The sequence below is a fragment of the Pinus tabuliformis genome, chromosome 8 (assembly GCF_031772625.1).
Source record: "Pinus tabuliformis cultivar Carrire ecotype Pingquan chromosome 8, CPIR1, whole genome shotgun sequence".
Lineage (NCBI taxonomy): Eukaryota > Viridiplantae > Streptophyta > Pinopsida > Pinales > Pinaceae > Pinus > Pinus tabuliformis.
Window position 1 is genome coordinate 1,812,020,114 of NC_142294.1, and position 21,940 is coordinate 1,812,042,053.

At 38.3% G+C, this 21,940-nt stretch overlaps 2 protein-coding genes across 2 annotated transcripts; both read right to left on the reverse strand.

Annotated features, from left to right (window-relative positions):
- Positions 1 to 964: 964 nt before the first annotated feature.
- LOC149243502 (uncharacterized) lies at positions 965 to 9,580 on the reverse strand. Its single transcript, XM_089367820.1, has 2 exons — positions 9,382 to 9,580; positions 965 to 1,206 (listed from the first exon to the last, which is right to left on the reverse strand). The coding sequence occupies exons 1-2, from the start codon at positions 9,507 to 9,509 to the stop codon at positions 969 to 971; spliced, it is 366 nt and encodes a 121-aa protein (XP_089223946.1). The 5' UTR covers positions 9,510 to 9,580; the 3' UTR covers positions 965 to 968.
- Positions 9,581 to 9,833: 253 nt separating this feature from the next.
- LOC149243503 (uncharacterized) lies at positions 9,834 to 18,360 on the reverse strand. The gene is made up of 8 exons (XM_089371228.1): positions 18,051 to 18,360; positions 14,128 to 17,918; positions 13,851 to 13,928; positions 13,612 to 13,704; positions 11,735 to 12,048; positions 11,534 to 11,621; positions 10,759 to 11,012; positions 9,834 to 10,119 (listed from the first exon to the last, which is right to left on the reverse strand). The coding sequence occupies exons 1-8, from the start codon at positions 18,358 to 18,360 to the stop codon at positions 9,834 to 9,836; spliced, it is 5,214 nt and encodes a 1,737-aa protein (XP_089227354.1).
- Between the last annotated feature and the right edge of the window lie 3,580 nt (positions 18,361 to 21,940).

Below are 21,940 nucleotides of genomic sequence, written 5' to 3' on the forward strand. Positions count from 1 at the left end.
TTCTTGGGATTAGGTTCTGAATGGCCATTCCCATTGGTCACCGAACTCGGACTTGGCGAGGGATGATCGAAAAGACCGTCGAATGGAACTGTGAATGTCTTGGACTTAACCTAAAATAAATACTTAATCAAATTACAAATTATTAAGTTATCCATTATACACAAGCAGGGCCTTGGTTCAGTGCCCACAAACACGTGTTAGGGCACACATAGTCGAGGGTCATAACAAGTAAATAACTATACAATTACATACTCTATAAGCAAAAGTTCAACACGGGTGTCCTGACAAACATATCATGACAAGTTAAAAAGGAGATCCTCTTTCTCAATTTAAGCAAAAGTTCAACACTGGTGTCTTGACAAAAAACATAAAGCTGCCTTTTATGCACTGCGTCTATTTAAAAAGGACAAAATCTATTGCACCTTTTCCCATGCAGAAATACTAAAATTTATCAGAGACGTTCAAGGCCTGAAGTCGTGAACAACGCCTATCATCATTAGAATTATAAACAACTTCAAAGAAAAATTAAAAAAAAACCCTTCCAAGCCCACATGCTTTAAAATCATCTATCCAACAGATCCAAGTTGAACTTTGAAGTCAATTCTTCTCTACCCTTCTAGATTTCCGACCAAGAACCAAGGAAAAAACATTTACAGAAGGATCATATAGGATAATGAAACAGAAACTCTTTATAAATCTTCTTTTTTCCTTTTTTGGTGTATATTTAAAAGGGATATTTGTATCCAGGGAAAATGATTCAACATTCTCATCAAAAGGCAAAATAGATTCTACAATCCGTATGATTCAGTTCTCCAATTTCTAGTGATCACAACATACAAACAACAGGATGGCTACAGAAGTTTCCTTGCTCTTCATGGGTAGCTTTTCAAGGGGTGCATAAAATTCAAAAACGGTTATAATACAAAGCATGCTTATTTAATTGCATAGGAATTCTCCGACCCCTACAATTAAACAGCAACATTCTGTACTTCTTGCCTTCTCTTTAGCTGCTTGTCCAGTTGTTCAACTCTCTCACGCTCCAATTCCTTCTCTAAGGCTACTTCTTCCTGTAACTGTTTTAGCTTGATCTCCCTCCTCTTGTTGTCATGCACTTTAACAAGTTCTTGCCTCTCACATTCATATTCTTCAGAATCTTTGAAGCTGCCTTCAACTATCATTTTTCTTCTTGCAATCTCTTCATCAATTCTGCAAGACAACAAGATCACAAGCAACGCTTGACACCATTAAAAACAGAGAAGACATATATCTGGTAAATTAAAAGTGATGCCTACAAATAACCATATCATAAGAAGTGCAGAAATCCATAACCATATCTTAAAAAGTGCAAAGATCCTTGAGCCCCTCAATAGGCAAAAATATTTTCAATGATATCTTAAAAAAATTTCGTGGCCTCTGCCTTCTAAGAAAACAAAAAAAGGTAGTATAAGAATGTCACAAATGATGACAATAGGAGAGAGACATGTGGCCAAAGCATAGCTATGAATACTTCGATTTTAATGGATCTAACAAATGTATGGACAAGTATAAAGTATCATTGAAAAAATCTAACATATTATCTTTACCTTGCAATCTTCTAGTTGGTTGTCAAGTAATTACGATGGTACAGGACCCAAGCAAACGATTCCAAAACTTATTGAACTCTAAATATTTATGAAATATTTTAGCATTTTAAACTTTTAAATATTTTAAAAAATATTAGAAATATTGTTTTCTTAAGGAATTTAGACTTCTGTGATCCATAACATTGTTTAGATAATCTTCGGCAAAATCACATAACCAATCTTTTGTCGACGCGTTTCGAACCAACCAGTGTGGTTCATCGTCAGGACAAGTTGAAGAACCAATCCGGCTTAGCTTGATTAAATAGAGTGTGCAGAGACTCAAACGGCTATATTGCCAACGGCTAACCGTTGGCAATATAGCCGTTTGAGTCTCTGCACACTCTATTTAATCAAGCTAAGCCGGATTGGTTCTTCAACTTGTCCTGACGATGAACCACACTGGTTGGTTCGAAACGCGTCGACAAAAGATTGGTTATGTGATTTTGGCGAAGATTATCTAAACAATATTGTTTTCTTATTTCCTAAAATTTTGAAAAGTTTTGTTTCCAAAACCAAAATCGTTTCCCCGCTTAAAGAGTGTTTGCCTTCAATTTAATTTTCACATTCTAATACTATCCATCACCTTGTTCTATTTTTCACCTTCGGGTGCTATAAGATTCAATAAAAAATGGGGAACTTAAGATACCAAAGATGAGTCAATTTAACAGGCTAAAGTTGCTTTAAAGAATGAAGTATTGGGTTTGTTGGTCTCCCATCACATCATAGAGGTTAAGATTAAACTTCAAAAAAATGTACTCTCAAACTCTTGTATTTGATTGTTGGTTTCGCATCACATCATACAGATTAAATTAAACTTAAAAAAATGGCCCTTAAAACTCTTGTATTTGATTGTTGCTTCCGCTTCACATCATAACAGTTAGCAGTTAAAATTGAACTTCAAAAATATGGCCTCTCAAACTCCTCTTGTATTTGATTTCCAATAGGAGGAAAGTCAGGGACACGAGATTATGAGTGTCCAACATGGGACACATAGACCCCTAAAACAGGCACATCAGAACAAGGTCACATTTTTTAATGTTCTGAGATTTTTTTTTAACATTTATTGGTGCCCCAAGTCTTAAACATGTCGAGGCTTGCATTATCCGAGTGCCAAACCCGCATGGGCATGTCTTGCATAGGGCACATTTCCCATGAGTGTCCAATATACTAGGGATGCAAGGCTGCGAGGACATTTCTTGCCTAAAGGAAGGTACTTTTAGGTATCCAATGTTCAAATCAAGACCATATAAAATATGTATATATTGGGTGAAAATATTCACATTTTCTAAGCATTCATCTCCATGGGTAGTGTATGGAAACTACGCTAAAAGGCATGCGTCTACATACGAAAGGCCAGCAATTGATTTCCAAGGAAATTTTCATTATTAGTGGAGTAACCAGCCGATCAATTTCATCTAAACCTTGATGTTTCCCTTTCCTCCATTTTGACTTGCATTATAATGTATACATGTCAGTTTTAGATGAGAGGCCTACATCAACTAATTGATGGATTTGTACAGAAGGATCACTTGTGCTTCCTTTGTTGGACCAAGTTCAAAGTCGGTGCTTTCGGCATGAATGTTGCCTATATTAACTTTAAACCAAACTCGTGACATATATTTCCAGCAAGGATGTTGATTATGCTTAGCCTTGTTTGGTTGTGTATGAAAGTGGTTTGGACCAAGTATGTAGCTGGTTGGAGCTGAGTATGCAGCTAGTATGGTACTATGTGGTTGATTATTGGTGAAATCTCAAGGCAAGAGTACTGAAGGAAAAATGGCTTCTATTTCGCAGGCATATGCAGAGGACAAGAAAGTCCAAGCAATTCTTTCCCCAAGAGTAAACGATTCATACCAAAGCCAAAAAGAATTGTTTGATCGCACAACATTATTAATTTTAATGCTTGACTAGTTCACTCTTCAAGATCTAAGTAGTTCGACAAAACATTTTGCAAGCCTGTTACAGCACTGACCACTAAGAATAAGTGTATTCTACCCTGCTAGCACCCTGAACAAAGCAAGGTATTATTACAATAAGATACAGGCCAAAACAAACATGTTGGTTGCTCTAAACTTTAGGAACTGAAGGGAAAAAAAGCACTGTGTGTTGACACCTAATCCGAAACGGATGAGGTGAAGCTGGACAGTCATCTAGAAGATGAACTGATCCGTTTTGTATATGTATAAATAATAGTAGGCTAATGAATAAAATCACCAATTCTTTGTTGCGCTCAGTATATCTGGAGTTAACCTGGCCTGACATGGTATCAGAGCACAGGTCCCAAAATAGGTTGTAACTCCTGCCCTGAGCACTGTGCTGCTCTGTCCTGCGCCACTCTGTCCTGTCTGTCCTGCGCTGCTCTGCCTCTGCCTGGCGCAGAAAGAATCAATGCCTGGCCATGCCAGAACGTTTCATTCTCTGCGCATCTGACTGTATGAAATTCAGTTTTTTCCATACGCCCAGGTCTTGCTGCTGTTTTGTCTACTAAGGGCAAAGAAAGTGTAATCTATCCCTTTTGAAACCGTGAGTCTGTGGAGGAATTTTGTTTCTGTCGTACAGTTGCTCTCCTCCCCTCCGCTCAAATTCTGGATCAGTCTTCACACTTGCTATTACATCAGTTTGAGCCAATTCTCACCCTTGCCGAGCCATTTGCCTGAGGAATAACACCAGTCTTGATTGAAAATGATCGGAAATGCTGCAGGCCACAGCCATCTGTGCGGATATCTTGAGCAATTCCGCCCTGTATAAAGTTTTTCTCACCAAGAGAGAGCCCCACCATCGTTGTTGGCTTGATCATAACCAGTTGGCCGAGGTTGATCAAGTGCGAAATCCATACTAGTGTTTGGGTATGTGTGCACGTTACAGAGATCTTGAATGCATATAAGTTTTATACGTTAACCATTGTGTTCAGTTTTATGCGTTAACCATTCCATATTTATTAAAATCTGCGCCTGGTATATTATACACTGCACTGGATTTATATGTATATTGAGAGCAAGGTGTCAGGCAGCCTGCTTCGCTGGTGCCTCCACGCAGGAAGGATGGTTCAGTAGACCCAAGTACCGGAGGCGCAATACCGCCATTGCATTGGCTGGTATCTTTCTAGTTTGCATTCCGATTGCAGTCACGTCGGCGGAGCTCGAGCAACGTCCACACTATCGCCTTCAAAATGGCGTTACCACTTACAATTGCTTTATAAATCGTTAGATTGTAATTCGATTTATAAATAAAATTGCATGTTTCTATCTGAGACCGAATGCTTACCCAGATAACAGAGTGTTTTTTAACATAATGGATATGGTAATGGTGGCACTTGTGACAGCGGGGGCATTGGCAGCAGGAATAGTGTATCTGGTGGAAAAGGCCGGAAATACCGATGCCAGCTGGTTGGCCTTCTGGTAACAGTTCGATTCCTTCACCTGTTTTGCTGTCCTTGCCCTCATCCTTCACGTTCTACTCTCCGACATTATTCTTTACAAACAAGCACTAAACCTTTCAAGTTTAAGCCTTTTATAAATAAGACTGGTATTATTAGAACAGCAAGAACGGTTTCCGATTATGGTTTGAAGTGTTTGAAGTCAAAGTGATATTATTGCAGCAGAAAATGAAGTTCGATTTTTTTTCATAAGTCAGCATTATGATATTTAGGGACAATTGATTTCATATACGCTGGGCGGTGGCATCAGAGCACTAACGCTGAATATGTATATGTGCACTAACGTTGTAGTTACATTGACCAGGGTTTGAGTTATGGACGCCATTTAAATAAGTTTTGAATTTTTTTTTGGACACTGTTGGAATATTTTGTGGAGGACATTTTGGAGACATTTGAAGAAAACTTAGTGCATAAAGAATCTGTTGCCCTTTTGAGTATAGTTTTACTATACATCAGTAGAAGTCCTTTTTTTTTATCAGCAAAATTATTTTTCTATCAGCAAAAATAATTTTTGTTACAGTATGCATTCAAAAGAAAGAGAAAGATATTTCAGAGGCAGGGGGGGCAGACATTCTCAAGCAGAAAAGGCAGACTTACATTGCATTCGCTGCAAACAAAAAGGATCTCATGATGCTTCTACATGCAAGCTACCATGGGAAAAGATTGAGCAGAGAAGAAATCAGCAAAAAGGTAAAACTGATGACACAGACAAAGGTAAAACACCTCAATCCGCTCACTATATTGAGGCACAATGTAACATTGGAGTAAATGAAGATATGTTTAATGCTTCACTTACTTCTTCAAAAAATGACTGGTTGCTTGATTCAGGAGCAACCTGTCATATGACTCATAGGAAAGATTTTTTTGAAGATTTCACTGATAATGTTGATGGAGCAGTATACTTTGCAGATCAGTCAAAAATCAAGCCATCAGGGCTTGGCACAGTCAGGCTTAAACTGCCTGGTCTTCCAGACTTTCTTCTGGATCATGTTCTATATCTCCCACAGCTCAAGAGAAACTTGCTGTCCCTGGTCCACATCCGCCAGCAAGGTCACTCCATTCATATGTTTGATGGAAAGCTTGAGGTAAGAAAGGCATCTGACCATTCACCTGTCATGAGGGGTATAGAAGAAGAAAGACTTCTTAAACTGCAAGGAACCTCTGCTCATGCACAGCATTTTTCATATATTTCTCATCATGATGAAGGTACACTTCCATCAAGTTTACTATGGCATGCTAGATTTGGACATTTAAACTATGATAGTCTCCGCTTGTTGAAGAAAAATGGTGTTGCTGGTTTGCCTACAATTCCTAGAAAACATAAACAATGTGATGCTTGCATTCTAGGAAAGCATAGCAAACAGTCTTTTCATGATTCACATTCAAGAGCACATAGGAAGCTTGAACTTATTCATTCAGATTTATGTGGTCCAATGCCTGTTCCTTCTGCAAATGGAAATAAGTATATCATGACATTTATTGATGATTACACCAGAATGTGTTGGGTTTACTTATTGAAGAACAAATCTGATGCTTTTCAAACATTCAAGAATTTTCATAAATGGATTGAAAATGATGCACAATCTCATATTGGGTCTATTCGCACTGATAATGGAAAAGAATATACATCAAATGAATTTGAACACTATCTTCGCCAACATGGGATTAAACATCAAACAACTGTGCCTTATAATCCTCAACAGAATGGTGTAGCTGAAAGAATGAACAGAACAATTTTGAATATGGTACGATCCATGCTTTTCTTCAAAAATGTAAAGACAATGTTTTGGGCTGATGCTGTTCTATGTGCTGCATATATAAAGAATAGATGTCCATCTAGTGCTATAAGAAACAAGACTCCTTATGAATTGTGGTATGGACATGTTCCTTCGGTAAAACATCTCAGGATATTTGGTTCCACCTGTTATGCTTTAATACCAAAGGTACATAGAAACAAACTTGGTGCTAGAAGTCGTAAGTGTATCTTCCTGGGGTATTCAAACACATCTAAAGCATACCGCCTTTATGATGAAGTAAATAAAAAGTTTGTTTTATCTAGAGATGTCATTTTTCTTGAATCATCCAAATCTGACAGTGTTGTTGAGCGGCAACTTGATCGCTTGGATAGATTCACAAAACCGAAATCATTTCAAGAGTTTGATAATCAGGTTCCACATCTTGAAGGGGGGATTCCTATACTAGATCAACATGTGGAATCTTCTTCTGAAGAACAATCTCCCCTGCATGACACTCCAACAACGGATGATGCTTTAAGTGATGTAATTGATAGAATTGGGAGACTCAATCTTGATTCAGACCCAACTCAATCAACAGAATAGCCTGGACCATCTCAGAAAGGTCCCCCAAAGTGGCTGACAAAGACACTTGAAAGTGTTCATCCTGATGAAATTGGAAAAACAGGAACCAGAAATTCAAACCGACAAGATGGAGGTGATGTAGATAACTCTAATTCACCTGTTGATATGGATGTTACTTATGATTGTGAATTGAACTTGTCTACAGATTTTGAACCAACTTCCTTCAAAGAAGCTGCTTCTCATGATGAATGGAAAGAAGCGATGCAGAAGGAGTATGATGCCCTCATAAAGAATGGCACTTGGAAGCTGGTTGATCCTCCATTTGGAACTAAACCAATTGGCTGCAAGTGGGTCTACAAGAACAAGTACAAAGCTGATGGCTCACTTGACAAGCACAAAGCTAGGCTTGTGGCAAAAGGTTTTGCACAGAAGGAAGGGGTCGATTATGAGGAAACTTTTGCTCCCACAGCAAAATGGGCCACCATCCGGACACTCTTTGCACTAACTGCTTAGAACGGTTGGAAAGTCCATCAAATGGATGTAAAAACTGCATTCTTGAATGGAGATCTAAAAGAGAATGTTTTTATGTCCCAGCCTGAAGGATTTGCTGTGAAAGGACATGAACACAAAGTATGCAAACTTGTGAAGTCCTTGTATGGCCTCAAACAAGCACCACGAGCCTGGTATGAAAAACTAACTGAGCATCTTCTGAAACTCAACTTCAAACATTTTGATCTTGATGATGCAACTTTATTTGTCAAGAAAGTTGGCAAAACAGTTGTATATCTTGTGGTATATGTAGATGATCTTTTAATGACAGGGAACAATGAAAGCTATATTGCATCCATAAAGAAAGAATTAGGAAATTTTTTTGAAATGACTGATTTGGGCTATGTTCATTACTATCTTGGCATTGAAGTAACCCAACATCCAAAGTCCATATTTCTTTCTCAAAAGAAATACATTGGAGATTTGTTAAACAGATTTGGCATGACAGAGTGCAATCCCCTTTCTACTCCAATGGAACAAAACTTGAAGCTCACATCTATTGAAGGAAAGGAATTTGAGGATGCAACAAGGTATAGACAGCTTGTAGGAAGTCTCATCTACCTCACTACTACCAGACCAGACATTTCATTTGCTGTTGGAATCCTCTCCAGGTTTATGCAAAAGCCTTGTGAGGGACATTGGTCTGCTGCAAAAAGAGTTCTAAGGTACTTGAAGGGAACTCAAGACCTTGGAATCAAGTATACACAGGTGGACGACTTCAACTTGATTGGATACTCTGATTCAGACTTCGATGGAGACAAAGAAACTGGGGTATCTACTTCAGGATATGCTATGAGTCTTGGATCGGGAGCTGTCTCCTGGAGATCACGCAAACAATCAGTACCAGCAGATTCCACAACAGAAACAGAATACGTGGCAGCAGCTGAAGCAACGAAAGAAATTGTGTGGCTCAGGAAAATTCTTGAAGATTTGCAAGTAAAACAAATACAATCTACTCCACTCATGATTGATAACACCTCTGCAATAAAGTTGGCCAAGAACCCAAAGTTCCATGATCGTACTAAGCACATCAATACTAAATATCATCTGATCCGACATCATGTTGAGGCCAAAACAATCCATCTCCATCATTGTTCCACAAACGAGCAAATTGCAGACATCTTCACCAAAGCGCTTGGAAGAGAAAAGCTTGAAAGATTCAGAACGATGCTTGGACTCACCAACATCCCTTCAGATTAAGGGGGGGAATGTTGACACCTAATCCGAAACGGATGAGGTGAAGCTGGACAGTCATCTAGAAGATGAACTGATCCGTTTTGTATATGTATAAATAATAGTAGGCTAATGAATAAAATCACCAATTCTTTGTTGCACTCAGTATATCTGGAGTTAACCTGGCCTGACACTGTGCACAGATGACATATAATAAGTTATTTCCTAGAAAGAGTAAATAGATGAAAATCAAAGAAAGGTCCAGAATAGAAAGGAAATTTACTTGATCTGTTGTTCCTGTTGTTCATCATTCACAACTTGTGCACCTTTTGGGAGCTTTGCAGAGTTAACTTCAAGTTGGTGACAACGATCTAAGTGTGCTTTCTTGAACTCCTCTTCCATCTCTTCCATCTCTGATTCTCTTTTTGTAATATCGGCATTCAGCTGATCAATTTGTTCTCTATAACTTTGCTCCAAATAATCCACCTGCCCGCAATTTTCAATTAGCATAGCACTCGTGGGAACCTCAAAAAAAACAAAAGAAGATCAATTCTGAACAAGACATATATAGTTAAACATATTGGGTTTTAACATTAAAACTACATGTCCAAAGGACAACAACAGTTTAAGCCTCACATAAAATTATACACAAGGTGCAAGTCCAAGACACTAACTGAACTACTATAGGTTGTTGTGTTTCAACTTCCATGTGCTCTAGTCTCAACCATAAATTAATCATACTTCTTTCTTACATTCCTCATGCTGCTCTGTAGCCCTTTGTCTAATAATCTTAATTTCTTCATCTTTCATACGCAATTTTGATGAGACTATACTAATTGTCTCTTCTAAATTTTTACTGTGCTCCTGTTGTTTAGCAACTTTAGTCTTAAACCAAGACAACTTCTGATTGTCCTCATCCATTTGCTTCATGGGTTCCACAACCATTTTATGATATGATCTCATCTCATACTTCAACCTTGCTTTGCCTGCAAAATACTCTTGCACTTTTCTAATAGCTCCACTAAAAAATAAAAAATTACTCACTAGCATCAGAGTACATGAACCAAAAAGCATCTCCCACCTAATGCGTCTTAGACATTACACAATCAATCAAAGAATCCTCCTGTGCGTAATCTGACTTTCCTAATAAATAATGTGTCTATGCTTAATGAGCTGTAACTATGTTAGGAGACACCCAAAAATTTGTTGCACACTTTAAATTAGAAACAAAATTTCTGCAATCCACCCCTTTGTGATACATGTCATATAGACTTCAAAGAAGTAAGTAATACAAACCTTTTGAATGTCTGTTGAAAATCTCCATCTCTACTTTTGTTGCGAAGTAACCATATAGTACACATTTTCCACTTGGATAAAACAATACACGACGTCGCTCCCAGTCATCTTTTCCTCTCCCTTCCTTTAAAAATTGTTTCTGTAACCGCTCTGCCTCCAAGTATCCCATTGCAGATTCCTCAAATATAAGAACACTCATTCCACGATGTCCCTTTGGGCCATATGCATGTCTTGCCTTCATGGCTTTATATCCTTTGAAATACTCCAGTAATTATTTATTTCCCATTCCAATCCACTGGAAAAAAATAAACAATTTCATGAAACCAAAGCATAAGAAAATAAACAATGCACGCAAGGACTACACTGCGGCCTTCTCTGCGGGAATCGATCCCAGAACTCGCTGAAAAATAGATTTGCCATGACTTTCTCGCGATTAAGGGATTGAGCAGAATTTAAATCAAACCCATCACCATGCATATCCTCCACCACAGATTCTGCACCCGTCGAACCTCCCCCTCTTATCGATTTTCCAGCTAATATGACATCTACCATTTCTTGCAGATTAACAAACTCACAAATTACCGCTTTCCTTGATTCCCTCACAAATGAATTCATGCCCTGCAAATCAAAATGCGTAATATACAATTTTCTGCCACAATCTAAAACATTAAAAATGTGACCAGACAGTGAAAAAGATGTTAAGATCACTCAATGCCGCTGAACTCTTAGCATTCAAGATATTGAAAGAGTATAAGCTATAAAGAACTGATATAGAAACTAAAATAGGGGTTTATACGAAAATTTAAAGAAGGTTTTGATCCATAATTCAAAAAGGGTTTTGACCCAAACAGAAATTCACACTGGGTTTCCAGCCAAACATAAAATCAAACAGGGTTTTGATCGAAACCAAAAGTTAGAAAAGGGCTTTAAGCCAATTTTCCTACCTATTATTTAAACGAATTTTTCGCTGGTCAATTTTTTTTATAACATGTTGGGCCGGATCAAAAAATCAAAAAGTATTTTAGAACAGGCACGGAATTCAAGTCGCAGTTCAAAATATATTCTAGAAAGTTAAAACAGAGTTTGGACCTACAATTCAAACCGAGTTTTAATCCAACATAGGACATTCAAATACATACTTGAATTGCGTCAAGTTTAAGCAACAGTGACATTATGCCCTCGGTGATCTTCAAGCGTTCCTTCTCATTCTGAAGGATCGACTCACCACTTCACGATCAACAAAACGCCATCATATATCTTCGGCCTTTGCCTTGACATCCCGTATAACCCTTAAATTCTTTAAAGGTGCACCCTTCCTGGTGAAAAACCCTCTGAAATACGACTGAATTTTGTTGGCTGCAGAAGTCTCATCCAATAGAGGAACCAAAACCTTCTTAATCCCTGAAGACGATACAGGAGTCTCAGAATTGACGGGTATCGAAATAACCTTCTTGGGATTAGGTTTTGAATGACCATTTTCAATGGTCATCGAACTCAGACTTGGCGAGGGATGATCGGAAGGACCATGGACTGGAACTGTGAATGTCTTGGGCTTAACCTTCGGAGCGCCCCAGAAATCATATTCGGGTTTTGTTGGAGTCACATTGGATGTAACGTAGGGATGAGCAATGTAAGGACTACACTGCGGCCTTCTCTACGGGAATCGATCCCAGAACTCGCTGAAAAATAGATTTGCCATGACTTTCTCGCGATTAAGGGATTGAGCAGAATTTAAATCAAACAAAATCCTGGAAATGTTGTTGTTATCTGGATGCCTCAAACAAAATCCTGGAAATGTTGTTGTTATCTGGATGCCTCTGCAAAATAAATATTTATAGAGAATGAGTTCGATTCTGGAACTTTCTGGAGGCTCATTTCGCTCAGGTTCAGTTTAGTTCGTGGAAGAGCAAAAAGCGGAAAGCAGGTCGTGTTGAAAGAGCAGAAATCAGGAAAGCAGTTTTGGGTCTGAGATATTTAACCAGAACAAAAATCGGGAAAGCAGTTTTGGTGAGAAAGACGATATAAAATGTGGACGCCACGTGTCAATGTCAGAAACAAAAAGACGACGAAAATCTCTTTCAAAAGAAAGCCTATCGACCTAAATATATCATTTTGTCATTATTTTATACACATATTTGCGTTTGTGTGCTGTCCCCATCAATTTGTCCTGAAATATACAGCTAGCTGTCGCTACAATTTCGTTGCTCCCTCCCTACTTTTGGTGTGAATAGAAAATGTGGTTGTAGACTTTTGTTATGTTCCATAATGTCGTTATAACAATATGCTCCTTTTATTTCCAACGTTCAGATGGACTTTGGCATGGCCGTTCATTGTTTCGTCTGGTAAAGTTGAAGGCTTAAATGTAATTTATTATATATTATGGTTTTGGGAAAATATTTTTACCTTATTTAATGTGTGAAATATAATGTCATATTATTTAGGTTTTCATAAAGATTTGAGACGACAATTTCGCAGGGTGAATTTTCTCGTTGGATGCGTTTAAGGCAAATTAAAAAAAAAATTTAATTTTAATTTATTTATTAATTTATTAGTGATTATAATTTATATGTATTATTATTAATTATTTTTGTCTCCACTAAATAAAATTTTGGTTCTTATTATTTATTTATTATTAATTATAATTTTATATTTGGAAAGTAGGAAAAAATTTAGTAAAAATTATATCATCACGAACCATCCAATGTGATTCAAAGTTTTTTTTTTTTACTGTAACGGTTATGATTTTTATTGCTTGGCGGCAAAAAAGCTACCGCGTGCTGGTTACATTGAATTAGGTTCTCAAATTTCTTGATCCACCGAATTCTCGATTCAAGACGAATCCATGGACAAGCTTGGATTCTTAAACTTCTGATGGGGAAAAAACGCAGCGACTCTGCCTATCAGATCTGGACATCAATGATGGAGCGATGGTCCACACGATCAAAGCCTGATACTTGATGCCCCTGGGCGATTTCATAAATTGACCTGCTTAAACCTGGAGTGTATTACGCTGACCACTGAGTCGACTGCCAGAAGAACGATCGGATCAGAGTTTCTTCAATTGATTTGTCGACTTCCCGTTTTAGACATCAATACATGATTTCCTCTGGACAAATCTGTAGAATAGTAATGCATTTCCTTGGGCGATAACTTGCTGTCTATGACTGATTAATCCGAGGCTTTATTAGGCTCGCTGATTAGAATGGCAAGCACTTACTTGATTCAGCGTTCCCTTTGCAGAGGTCCGGGCGGGAACCGATGGGGTGGAGCAAGCTGTTACCGGATCCTCTTTCTGATGATAAACAATAATCTGGAGAGGAAAGAGTTGCTAACAGACTCTGCGGATTTGTGGACTGATACAGAGGAAGGCCCCGAATAATGCTGCCATTCAAGGCTTTTTCCAACAGTGGGTTTGGGAACCAGAAGGAGAAACTTTTAATACTTCCAATAGCTCACCTGTACCGTAGAATTGACCAAGCAGTCACGCATCGTCCATGACAGTTCAGTATTCTGCTGGAGACAGAGTCTAATAGACTGCCAGAAACAGAGAAACCAGAGTAACAGTTTTCCTTGATTGCCTGCCCTTGGAGTTTGGTGAAGTTGAACCTGGAAACCAGAGCAGAACAGCAAATCCTGAAGGGGTCCAAGATTGTTGTCTCAATAGCTGATCCCATAAACTTCAAGATCAATAGCCTGGAAAAGCCTATTAAGGGATACTACAGAGAGAATCAACCGAATTGACTGAAAGAGTTCTTTGGCTTTTGCCAGAGCCAAGATTTGCTTCCGAATCTGCCTCAGAATTTAGCTGCCTCAGAATGTGGTAGAAGGATATTTTCCGAATTTTAGCCACTAAGGGTCTAATTTTCTTGAGAATATGGTCCAAATGAATTTGCAAAGGATTTGAATGTGAATTCATAGCTTGAATGATAATCCGAGAGTCTCCAAAGACTGTCAGGGATTGAATATTCCAGATGAGAGCGAGAGTCAGCCCCTGCCATAAAGCTAGAGCCTCTGCTCTATTGTTAGTTTCGATGCCTAAACCCCAGTGAAACCTGAATAAACAGGTGCCATCAGGTTTCAGAAGAACTCCACCTCCACCCGCAGCACCCGGATTGCCTTTAGAGGCCCCGTCAAAGAATAGACAATGGTCATCTAGGGCCGATCTCCACTTTAGAAATTCCTGTTCTTCTAGACGAATTTCCCACATTGCATGGCAAGAGGCTGGGGAAGTAGTGATGGATTGATTTTTTGGGACAATTTCTTTCAGCCAGAGCTCCTCCTCACTGTCGAGCTTCGCTTCATTCCTTAAGGCTGGCTTGACATCCAACGTTTCTCCCAATATAGCTTTAATTTTGGAAATTACGTTGTTTGCTGTGCAGCTTTCTCCTCTAAAAATTCTGTTATTCCTTTCCAGCCATAACTTCCAGCATGTGAATTTAGGGGTCCACATCCAAGCAGTTTTTAACAGATTTTTTTTTTTATTGAGGCAAAAAGGTGATAGCTTGGCCCACTCATGGAGGAGATTTGACACATTACTTGGCAGCTCAAACTTGTTCGCCATTGAACTCAGAACCCCCTTCCAGACTGTCTTGGCAAAGGGGCACAACAACAGCAGGTGATCAGCTGATTCTTCCTCTGAAATACATAATGGGCATCTAGTTGGCCCTTCCATTCCCCGTTTTCTCAGGTTGTCTCCTGTTAGCACACTGTTATGGGCAAGCGTCCAGCTGAAGAAGTCGATTTTTGGAAGAGAAGGGAAGCTCCATATGAATTTCCATGGCGATGGATCTGGGGGAACATTCTGAACAGCAATCAATCTTTTGTATCCTTCAGCTGCTGAGTAGGTACCTGTATGGGAGCCCCACCCTCTTTTGTCCTTGGCTGTAGCAGACAGAGGAGATTTCCCTTGCAGATTGTCTAACAGTAAAGAAGCTTCTGTATGCAAATGTTGTGGAACCTCTCCTAGGTTCCAGCTGTCCCATCTTCTGTCAGCATCCTCCGTCCAGTTGGAAATGTCCCAAAGGGTTTCTTTATTGTTGGATTGCAGCCATAGTTTAATATTTGCCAGGCCTTCTTTCTGGTGTAGAGGTTGATCTCCAAGAATCTGATCTTTCCATATTCTAATTTTCTTCCCATTGCCTGGGATCCAGTAGAGATTGGTAATGAAGTTCTCCAGGGCTGCGTTACATAGCTTGGAAATAGGGGAACCTTTGGATTTTTTTGGTGGAAGTTCCAGACATCTCAGACGTTGACCTTGGTAGTATTTCTTCCACAGTACTTTTTTGCTCCAGCTTATTTTCCCTGCCACAATATTCCACAAAATTTTTGAACCTAGAGCAATATTTTGAGCTGCCAAGTCTCTCATTTGCAGACCTCCTTCTATGAATGGTTTCTTTATGGTATCCCAATTTACTAAGTGAAGTCTTCTTTCATTGTTTTTCCCCCCTTCCCACAGGAATCTTCTCAGTAAGCCTTCCATTTTATTGAGAAAGGTTTTGGGGGCAAGGAGAATGGAATGCTGATAAAGAGGCATGCTTGTTAGGACAGATTTTATAAGAATTGTTTTCCCGGCAGTGTTCAGCCAGGAGGCTCCCCAGGCTTGTATTCTGAGCTTTAACTTGTCTAACAAGGGCATCCAGTGGGCGACTTTAGGATTGGATCTGAAAATTGGGATCCCAAGGTATTTGAAGGAATCCCAGTCCTGACAGATTTTCATTTCCAGAAGCCTAGCTATGTCAGCAAGATTTTTGGCTGAGCAGTTCCAGCCATAGATTGTACTTTTTGAGTAATTTATTTTACTGCCGGATGCTTCCTTATAGATGTCCAGTTCCTTTTTGAAAGCTCTGGCCGAATTAATGCTCGCTCCACCTAGCAGCAGAGTATCATCGGCAAATTGAGCATGGTTTATATCTTTGACATTATGCACCATTCTAAGGCCTGGCAGAATTTGGATTTGCTGGCAGAATTCAAGCTGGAAACTAAGAACTGATGCTTGAATAGCATAGAGCAGCGGGGACAGCGGACAGCCTTGTCTTAATCCCCTGGAAGCTGTAAAGAATTCAGTCGATCGACCATTAACCAACGGTGCAATCCAAGGAGAGGCAATGCAGGCTTTCACCCAGTTTATGAAATTTAGTGAGAAACCCATTTTCATCATAACAGCAAACAGAAAGTCGTGCCTCACCCTGTCGAAGGCATTAGCCAAATCTAGTTTTATTACCATTCCTTTCTCTTTTCTCTGGCCACTTGAATGGACTGCCTCTTGAACCAGCACTATATTATCCAGGATCTTTCGCCCTTTGATGAAGCCTCCTTGGTTTTCCGGTATGATGTCCGGCAAAATATTCTTGAGGCGATTGGAAATTATTTTGGTAATCAGTTTATAACTAGTATTACACAAAGATATGGGTCGAAATCTACTGAATTCTGAGGCTCCTTTCTCTTTCGGAATCAAAGCAAGGAAGGCTGAATTGGTACTCCCTCCTATCTTTGCACAGAGTTGGGACTTCCTGACCATTCTCAAGAGGTCTTTTTTGATAGTTGACCAGCAAGATTGATAGAATCTAGCTGAGAACCCATCAGGCCCTGGCGCTTTGTCCGGTTCCATGCCATCCACGGCTTTCTTAAGTTCTTCCATGCTGATCAGAGCAGTCAGCATATTATTGACAGAGTCTTTCACACAGATGGGGATTAGATTATACGGATAGGCTTGAGGGTCTATCGGCTGGTCATCTGGCGCTGAGTAAAGATCTTTAAAAAAGGAAAATGCTGCTCTCTTGATACCTTCAAAATCATTAACCACTGCCTCTTGGAATCGGATTTCTGAAACATTTTTGAATTGCTTTCTAGCTTCGGCATGCCTGTGGAAGAAACTTGTATTTTTGTCTCCGGCCTGTAACCATAAATTTCTAGATTTTTGCCTCCAATACTCTTCTTCTTCCCTACTAGCTTTATGAAGGGCTTTTTGCAGCTCAACTTCTTTTTGGAGAAGACTTTGGGTAATAACTGAATCCTCCATTGATGATTGATGAACAACAAGGTTTTCTAAAGACTCTTTTCTTTTGGAAGCAGGGGTTTTCAAAGTTTTAGCCCATTCCTTTAGTCTTCTCTTAAGAGCCCGCAACTTTTCCTCCCACACGAAGAAGGGGGATCCCTTTATTTTCCGATTCCATTCTTCTGAAACCAACTCATTGAAACCCTCTTGCTGAATCCATAATGGACTAAATCTAAATGGAATTGGGCCCAGAGAATCATCCATGGAGAGCTCGAGACTTATGGGTTTATGATCGGAAGTGCAGTTGGGCAGAATTTTGGAAGAAGCCATAAGCCCGGAGGTGAGAAAGGAGGCTTGGACAAGGAATCTGTCCAACCGAGCAGCTATATGGGTGGGGCCTAGTCTTTTATTAGACCAAGTGAATTTCCCAGCTGATGGTTTGATGTCCTCCAAATCCCAACCAATCATAATATCTTCTACCCATTCTCTGGACGGATCCCTTACCGGGGAACCTCCTTTTTTCTCTTCAGCTGCTAGAGTAACGTTCAGATCCCCTGCAATAATGATATTTTCTGGGTTGTGCAAAACAAGAAATGACTGGAGCGAGTCCCAACAAATTTTTTTCTCCGATGGAGAGACCGGAGCATAGAGGTTAAATATACTTACTTGTTGACCAGAATCTTTGTGGAGGAGCTGAGTGAAAATCCAGTGCTGGCAACTTTCTTCCTGAATCAAGTCGTATTTGGAGCTGTCCCAGAAGGAGGCAATCCCACCAGAGGCGCCTCTAGCACTGACAGCTCTACCAGGGCCTTTGCGCCAAAAGGTTTTGCTGGTTTGGAGGAGAAGAGTGTCCTCCAGTTTTGTCTCCTGGATGAGAAAGATTTCAGGCATATGCAACCTCACAATATCTTTCAGGGCCTCTTCTTTCAGCCTGCTACCTAATCCTCTGCAATTCCAGGAGACGTATTTCATTATTTATTGGAGTGGGGGGGGGTGGCCCCTTTTGGAGCCTTGTTATGCTTGCGCCCGGATCTTGTGTTCATCATTCCCTTTAGAGTTTTCTGAGAACCTTGGAGAACATCCATGTAGGTTTTCTCCTCTCTCTGTTTTTTCTTGGATTTCCGGCCCCTGGTCGATTTGATAGGAGTTATTTGTGTGCTGTCTGATTCGGAGTCTCTTTCTTCTGAATCTTCCCCTGATTCAGAGGCAAGGCTTATGTGTTCATCATTGCCTGCTTTTTCCCCTTGATCTGCCTTGACTGGTTGGGCATTTGATTCTTCTTCGGTGTCCTTCCTTTTCTTTGGTTGATCTTCAGTTTCTTCATTTTTCTCTGAGGTCTCCCCCTTTTCAAGGGAGGTTGGGCCTTCATGTGAGACTGGATTGGTCTTGTCATTGATCTGGGGATTTACCTTTGATCCTGATTGCTTTTTCTCATTCGGCTTTGTGACTACCTTTCCCTTTTTTATTTCCTTCCATCCTTCTTCTTCCTCTTTGTCCCCTGAAGGTGCTTTGGGGCAGTTTCGTTGAAAATGGCCGTGCTCATGGCAGATTCTGCATTTGAATGGCAGTTGCTCGTAGTCCAACTTCTGGTAATGGTGCCAATCTCCCACTGAAAGCTTGATGGCTTCCGGTAGCCCAGCTTCTAGGTCAACTTCCACGCATATTCTGGCGCAAGTGTATTGGCCCTTGTTATCAGCTTTGTCTATGAATCTGCCCAAACCGTTTCCTATCTTTTGCAGAGCTTGAAAGCTCCAGCAGTGTATTGGCAGGTTGGGGAGCCGGACCCAAACAGGGACCTCCTTTGGGACATCAACTGAGGGATCAAAGTCGGGCGTCCATTTATTCAGGAAGAGACCTTGGTTTCCCATGAAGTATGGACCGTTTCTGAACACCAGATCTCGGTCTTCTTTGGTAGTGAATTCGAAGATGAAGAAGCCCCTTCCAACCGCATAGCTGATCACATTATTGGGGAGGAGAGGTCTCCAGTTTCTTTGCACCCATTCATCGGTCGATTTTGAAGTTGGCCACCGGCCCATAAATTGCCCTACTAAACCTCTATCAGCCAAGGCAAGGGCGATTTTGATAGTTTGATCTTCTGGCAAAGCTATTTCTGGGATTTCTTCCAACTTTTTTATAAATTTCGGGACTTCAGGATGATTTCGGGGTTTCCCTCTCTGCGAAATTATGCGTCTGAATGCTTCTGCTGGGGATATCGGAGGGGTGGGAGAGGTCTCCGCACCCCCTGGAGCAGCCATGGCGGCGGCAGCTGATCTCTGACCTAGTTGAACGCAGCACAGCGCGCGTTCCTCCACTCTCGATGTCACCAACCATAATGTGATTCAAAGTTAAAGACAAGATATTTGTTAATTATTTTATTTAGTTGTTATTAATTTATTACTAATTATACTTTTATATTTATTAATTAATTATACTTTTATATTTATTAATTATTTTATTTTAATTAAAGTATGGACATAATATTGTTTTTTTAATAAATTAATATGTTTATTTATAATTTGAAATTTATAATAATCATAAATTAAATTATTATTATTATTAATTTTATTTTCATTAATTGTTTTTAAAAGTATAAATAAGTTGACTATAAAACAATTTTTTAATATTGTTGGTTCAAATTTTGTCATAAAACAATATGTTTATTTATAATTTGAAATTTGTAATAATCATAAATTATATTATATTATTATTATTTAAAGTAATTTTATTTTGATTAATTGTTTTTAAAAGTATAGATAAGCTAACCATAAAATGTATTGTTAAGGCAGTTTTTTAATATTGTTGGTTCAAATTTTGTCTAATTTATGTGTTGTGCTTGGAGATGTGTGAGATGTGCGATAAGATTTTTGGATTAGAATATATATATATATATATATATATATATATATATATATATATATAAAAGAAAGAGATTGATTAACCTCTATTTAAATAGATATGGGCTATTAAGAAGGTAAGAGATTCTTAATGATTTTGACCATGAGTATGATTCAAAATTCAATTATTGCACAAGGGTAATGAGTGCTATAGTATAGGAGAGATGTTAAGTTATTATTGTATTAATATGGGGTAAATGTTGCTATGTTATTATTGCATTGAGAGTAATGAGGTGTTTTAAACTATCTTAATGGGTGTCAAAGCTTAACATTGGGATGGCTTCGAATATATATATTTTATAATAATGATTAACTTCCATTTAGGCTCGTATAGTTTATCAAACTTTAAGAAGGTAAAAGATTCTTAATGATTTTGAGTATGCTTACCATTCAAAATATAATTATTGCACCTATATTGTTACATTATTATTGTGTCATGGGGGTAGATGTTATTACCTTGTTATTGAGTGGAGAGTAACAAAATGTTTTATAACTCAATATGGAAGAGATGTCCTTAATGTTAACTATCATTATATATACATACATACATATATATATATATATATATATATAGATATAGGCCCACGAGGCTTAGAATAGATGGTGATGGGTGTACTGTCACTCTGTGATGTGAAGGGGCTTAGAATAGATGGTGATGAGTGTATTGTTAAGTCACTCTGTGATGTGAAAGATGGTGATGGGTGTACTGTTAAGTCACTCTGTGATGTGAAAGATGGTGATGGGTGTACTGTTAAGTCACTCTGTGATGTGAAGGGGCTTAGAATATATGGTGATGGGTGTATTGTTAAGTCACTCTGTGATGTGAAGGTCACTAGTTCTGTGGGCAAAATTCTAACCATGTTAAGGGCTAGTGATTTTGATGGCTTAGATGCCCCTTGGTTTGGGTTTCTCAAGTCACAGATCAAGCCCAATGTAATCTCTCGAAAATTCAGATAACTTAGCTAATAAGAATTAACTTTAAAAAACATAGATTTATGTTTTTTAAATTAAAACTAAAAATAGACAATATTATAAATTTTATTACATAAAAATAATAATAAAAAATTATTTTTGAATATGAATTATGAATTATTTATGGAAATACATAAACATTTGTTGATTTCACTAATTTCTATTTTCTAATAATAATAATAATGATAAATAAAATTATTATTATATTCATATATATAAAAAATAAATTTCAAAAATTATATTTAATAAATTTCAAATTTTAAAATAAATATAAATTAATCTATTTATTAAACATTTAGAATTTACTATAACCTTGCAAGATTTATATTAATTTTTGCATATGTTTTTAATAATTGCAATTCTCAAAATCAACACCCTCACTAAAGGATGAAAAGTAAAAGTATTGGTTTATCAATAGGTTAAAAAGGCAAATCTTACTTGTACAAGTATATGAGTATTTTGTACAACAATTTATTATGGGTAAAGTTTAAAAGGAATGCTGAAAACGTTGTAAAAAAAAGGGTTAGTGTACACTTTGAAATTGAGGAGTTAAAATGAAGTAAAGTTTTATTTTATGTGGTAAAGCATATTTGTAAAGGTGGAAGATGTGGAATTTGTATATTTAAAATTGAAAAATAGTTAAAATTTTGATGTTAAAAATAAAATAAAACGAAATTAATTTTACA

Excerpts from the sequence above, each read along its gene's own strand:
- LOC149243502 (XM_089367820.1), bottom strand. The coding sequence starts at position 9,509 with ATGGAAGAGATGGAAGAGGAGTTCAAGAAAGCACACTTAGATCGTTGT. Across the intron at positions 1,207-9,381 it reads CAACAGGAACAACAGATCAA|AATTGATGAAGAGATTGCAA; the intron begins GTAAATTTCCTT and ends GTTGTCTTGCAG.
- LOC149243503 (XM_089371228.1), bottom strand. The coding sequence starts at position 18,360 with ATGAAATACGTCTCCTGGAATTGCAGAGGATTAGGTAGCAGGCTGAAA. Across the intron at positions 11,622-11,734 it reads GCAGCCAACAAAATTCAGTC|TGGTGAGTCGATCCTTCAGA; the intron begins GTATTTCAGAGG and ends TTGATCGTGAAG. Across the intron at positions 10,120-10,758 it reads TTCCCGCAGAGAAGGCCGCA|TGGAGCTATTAGAAAAGTGC; the intron begins GTGTAGTCCTTG and ends TTTATTTTTTAG.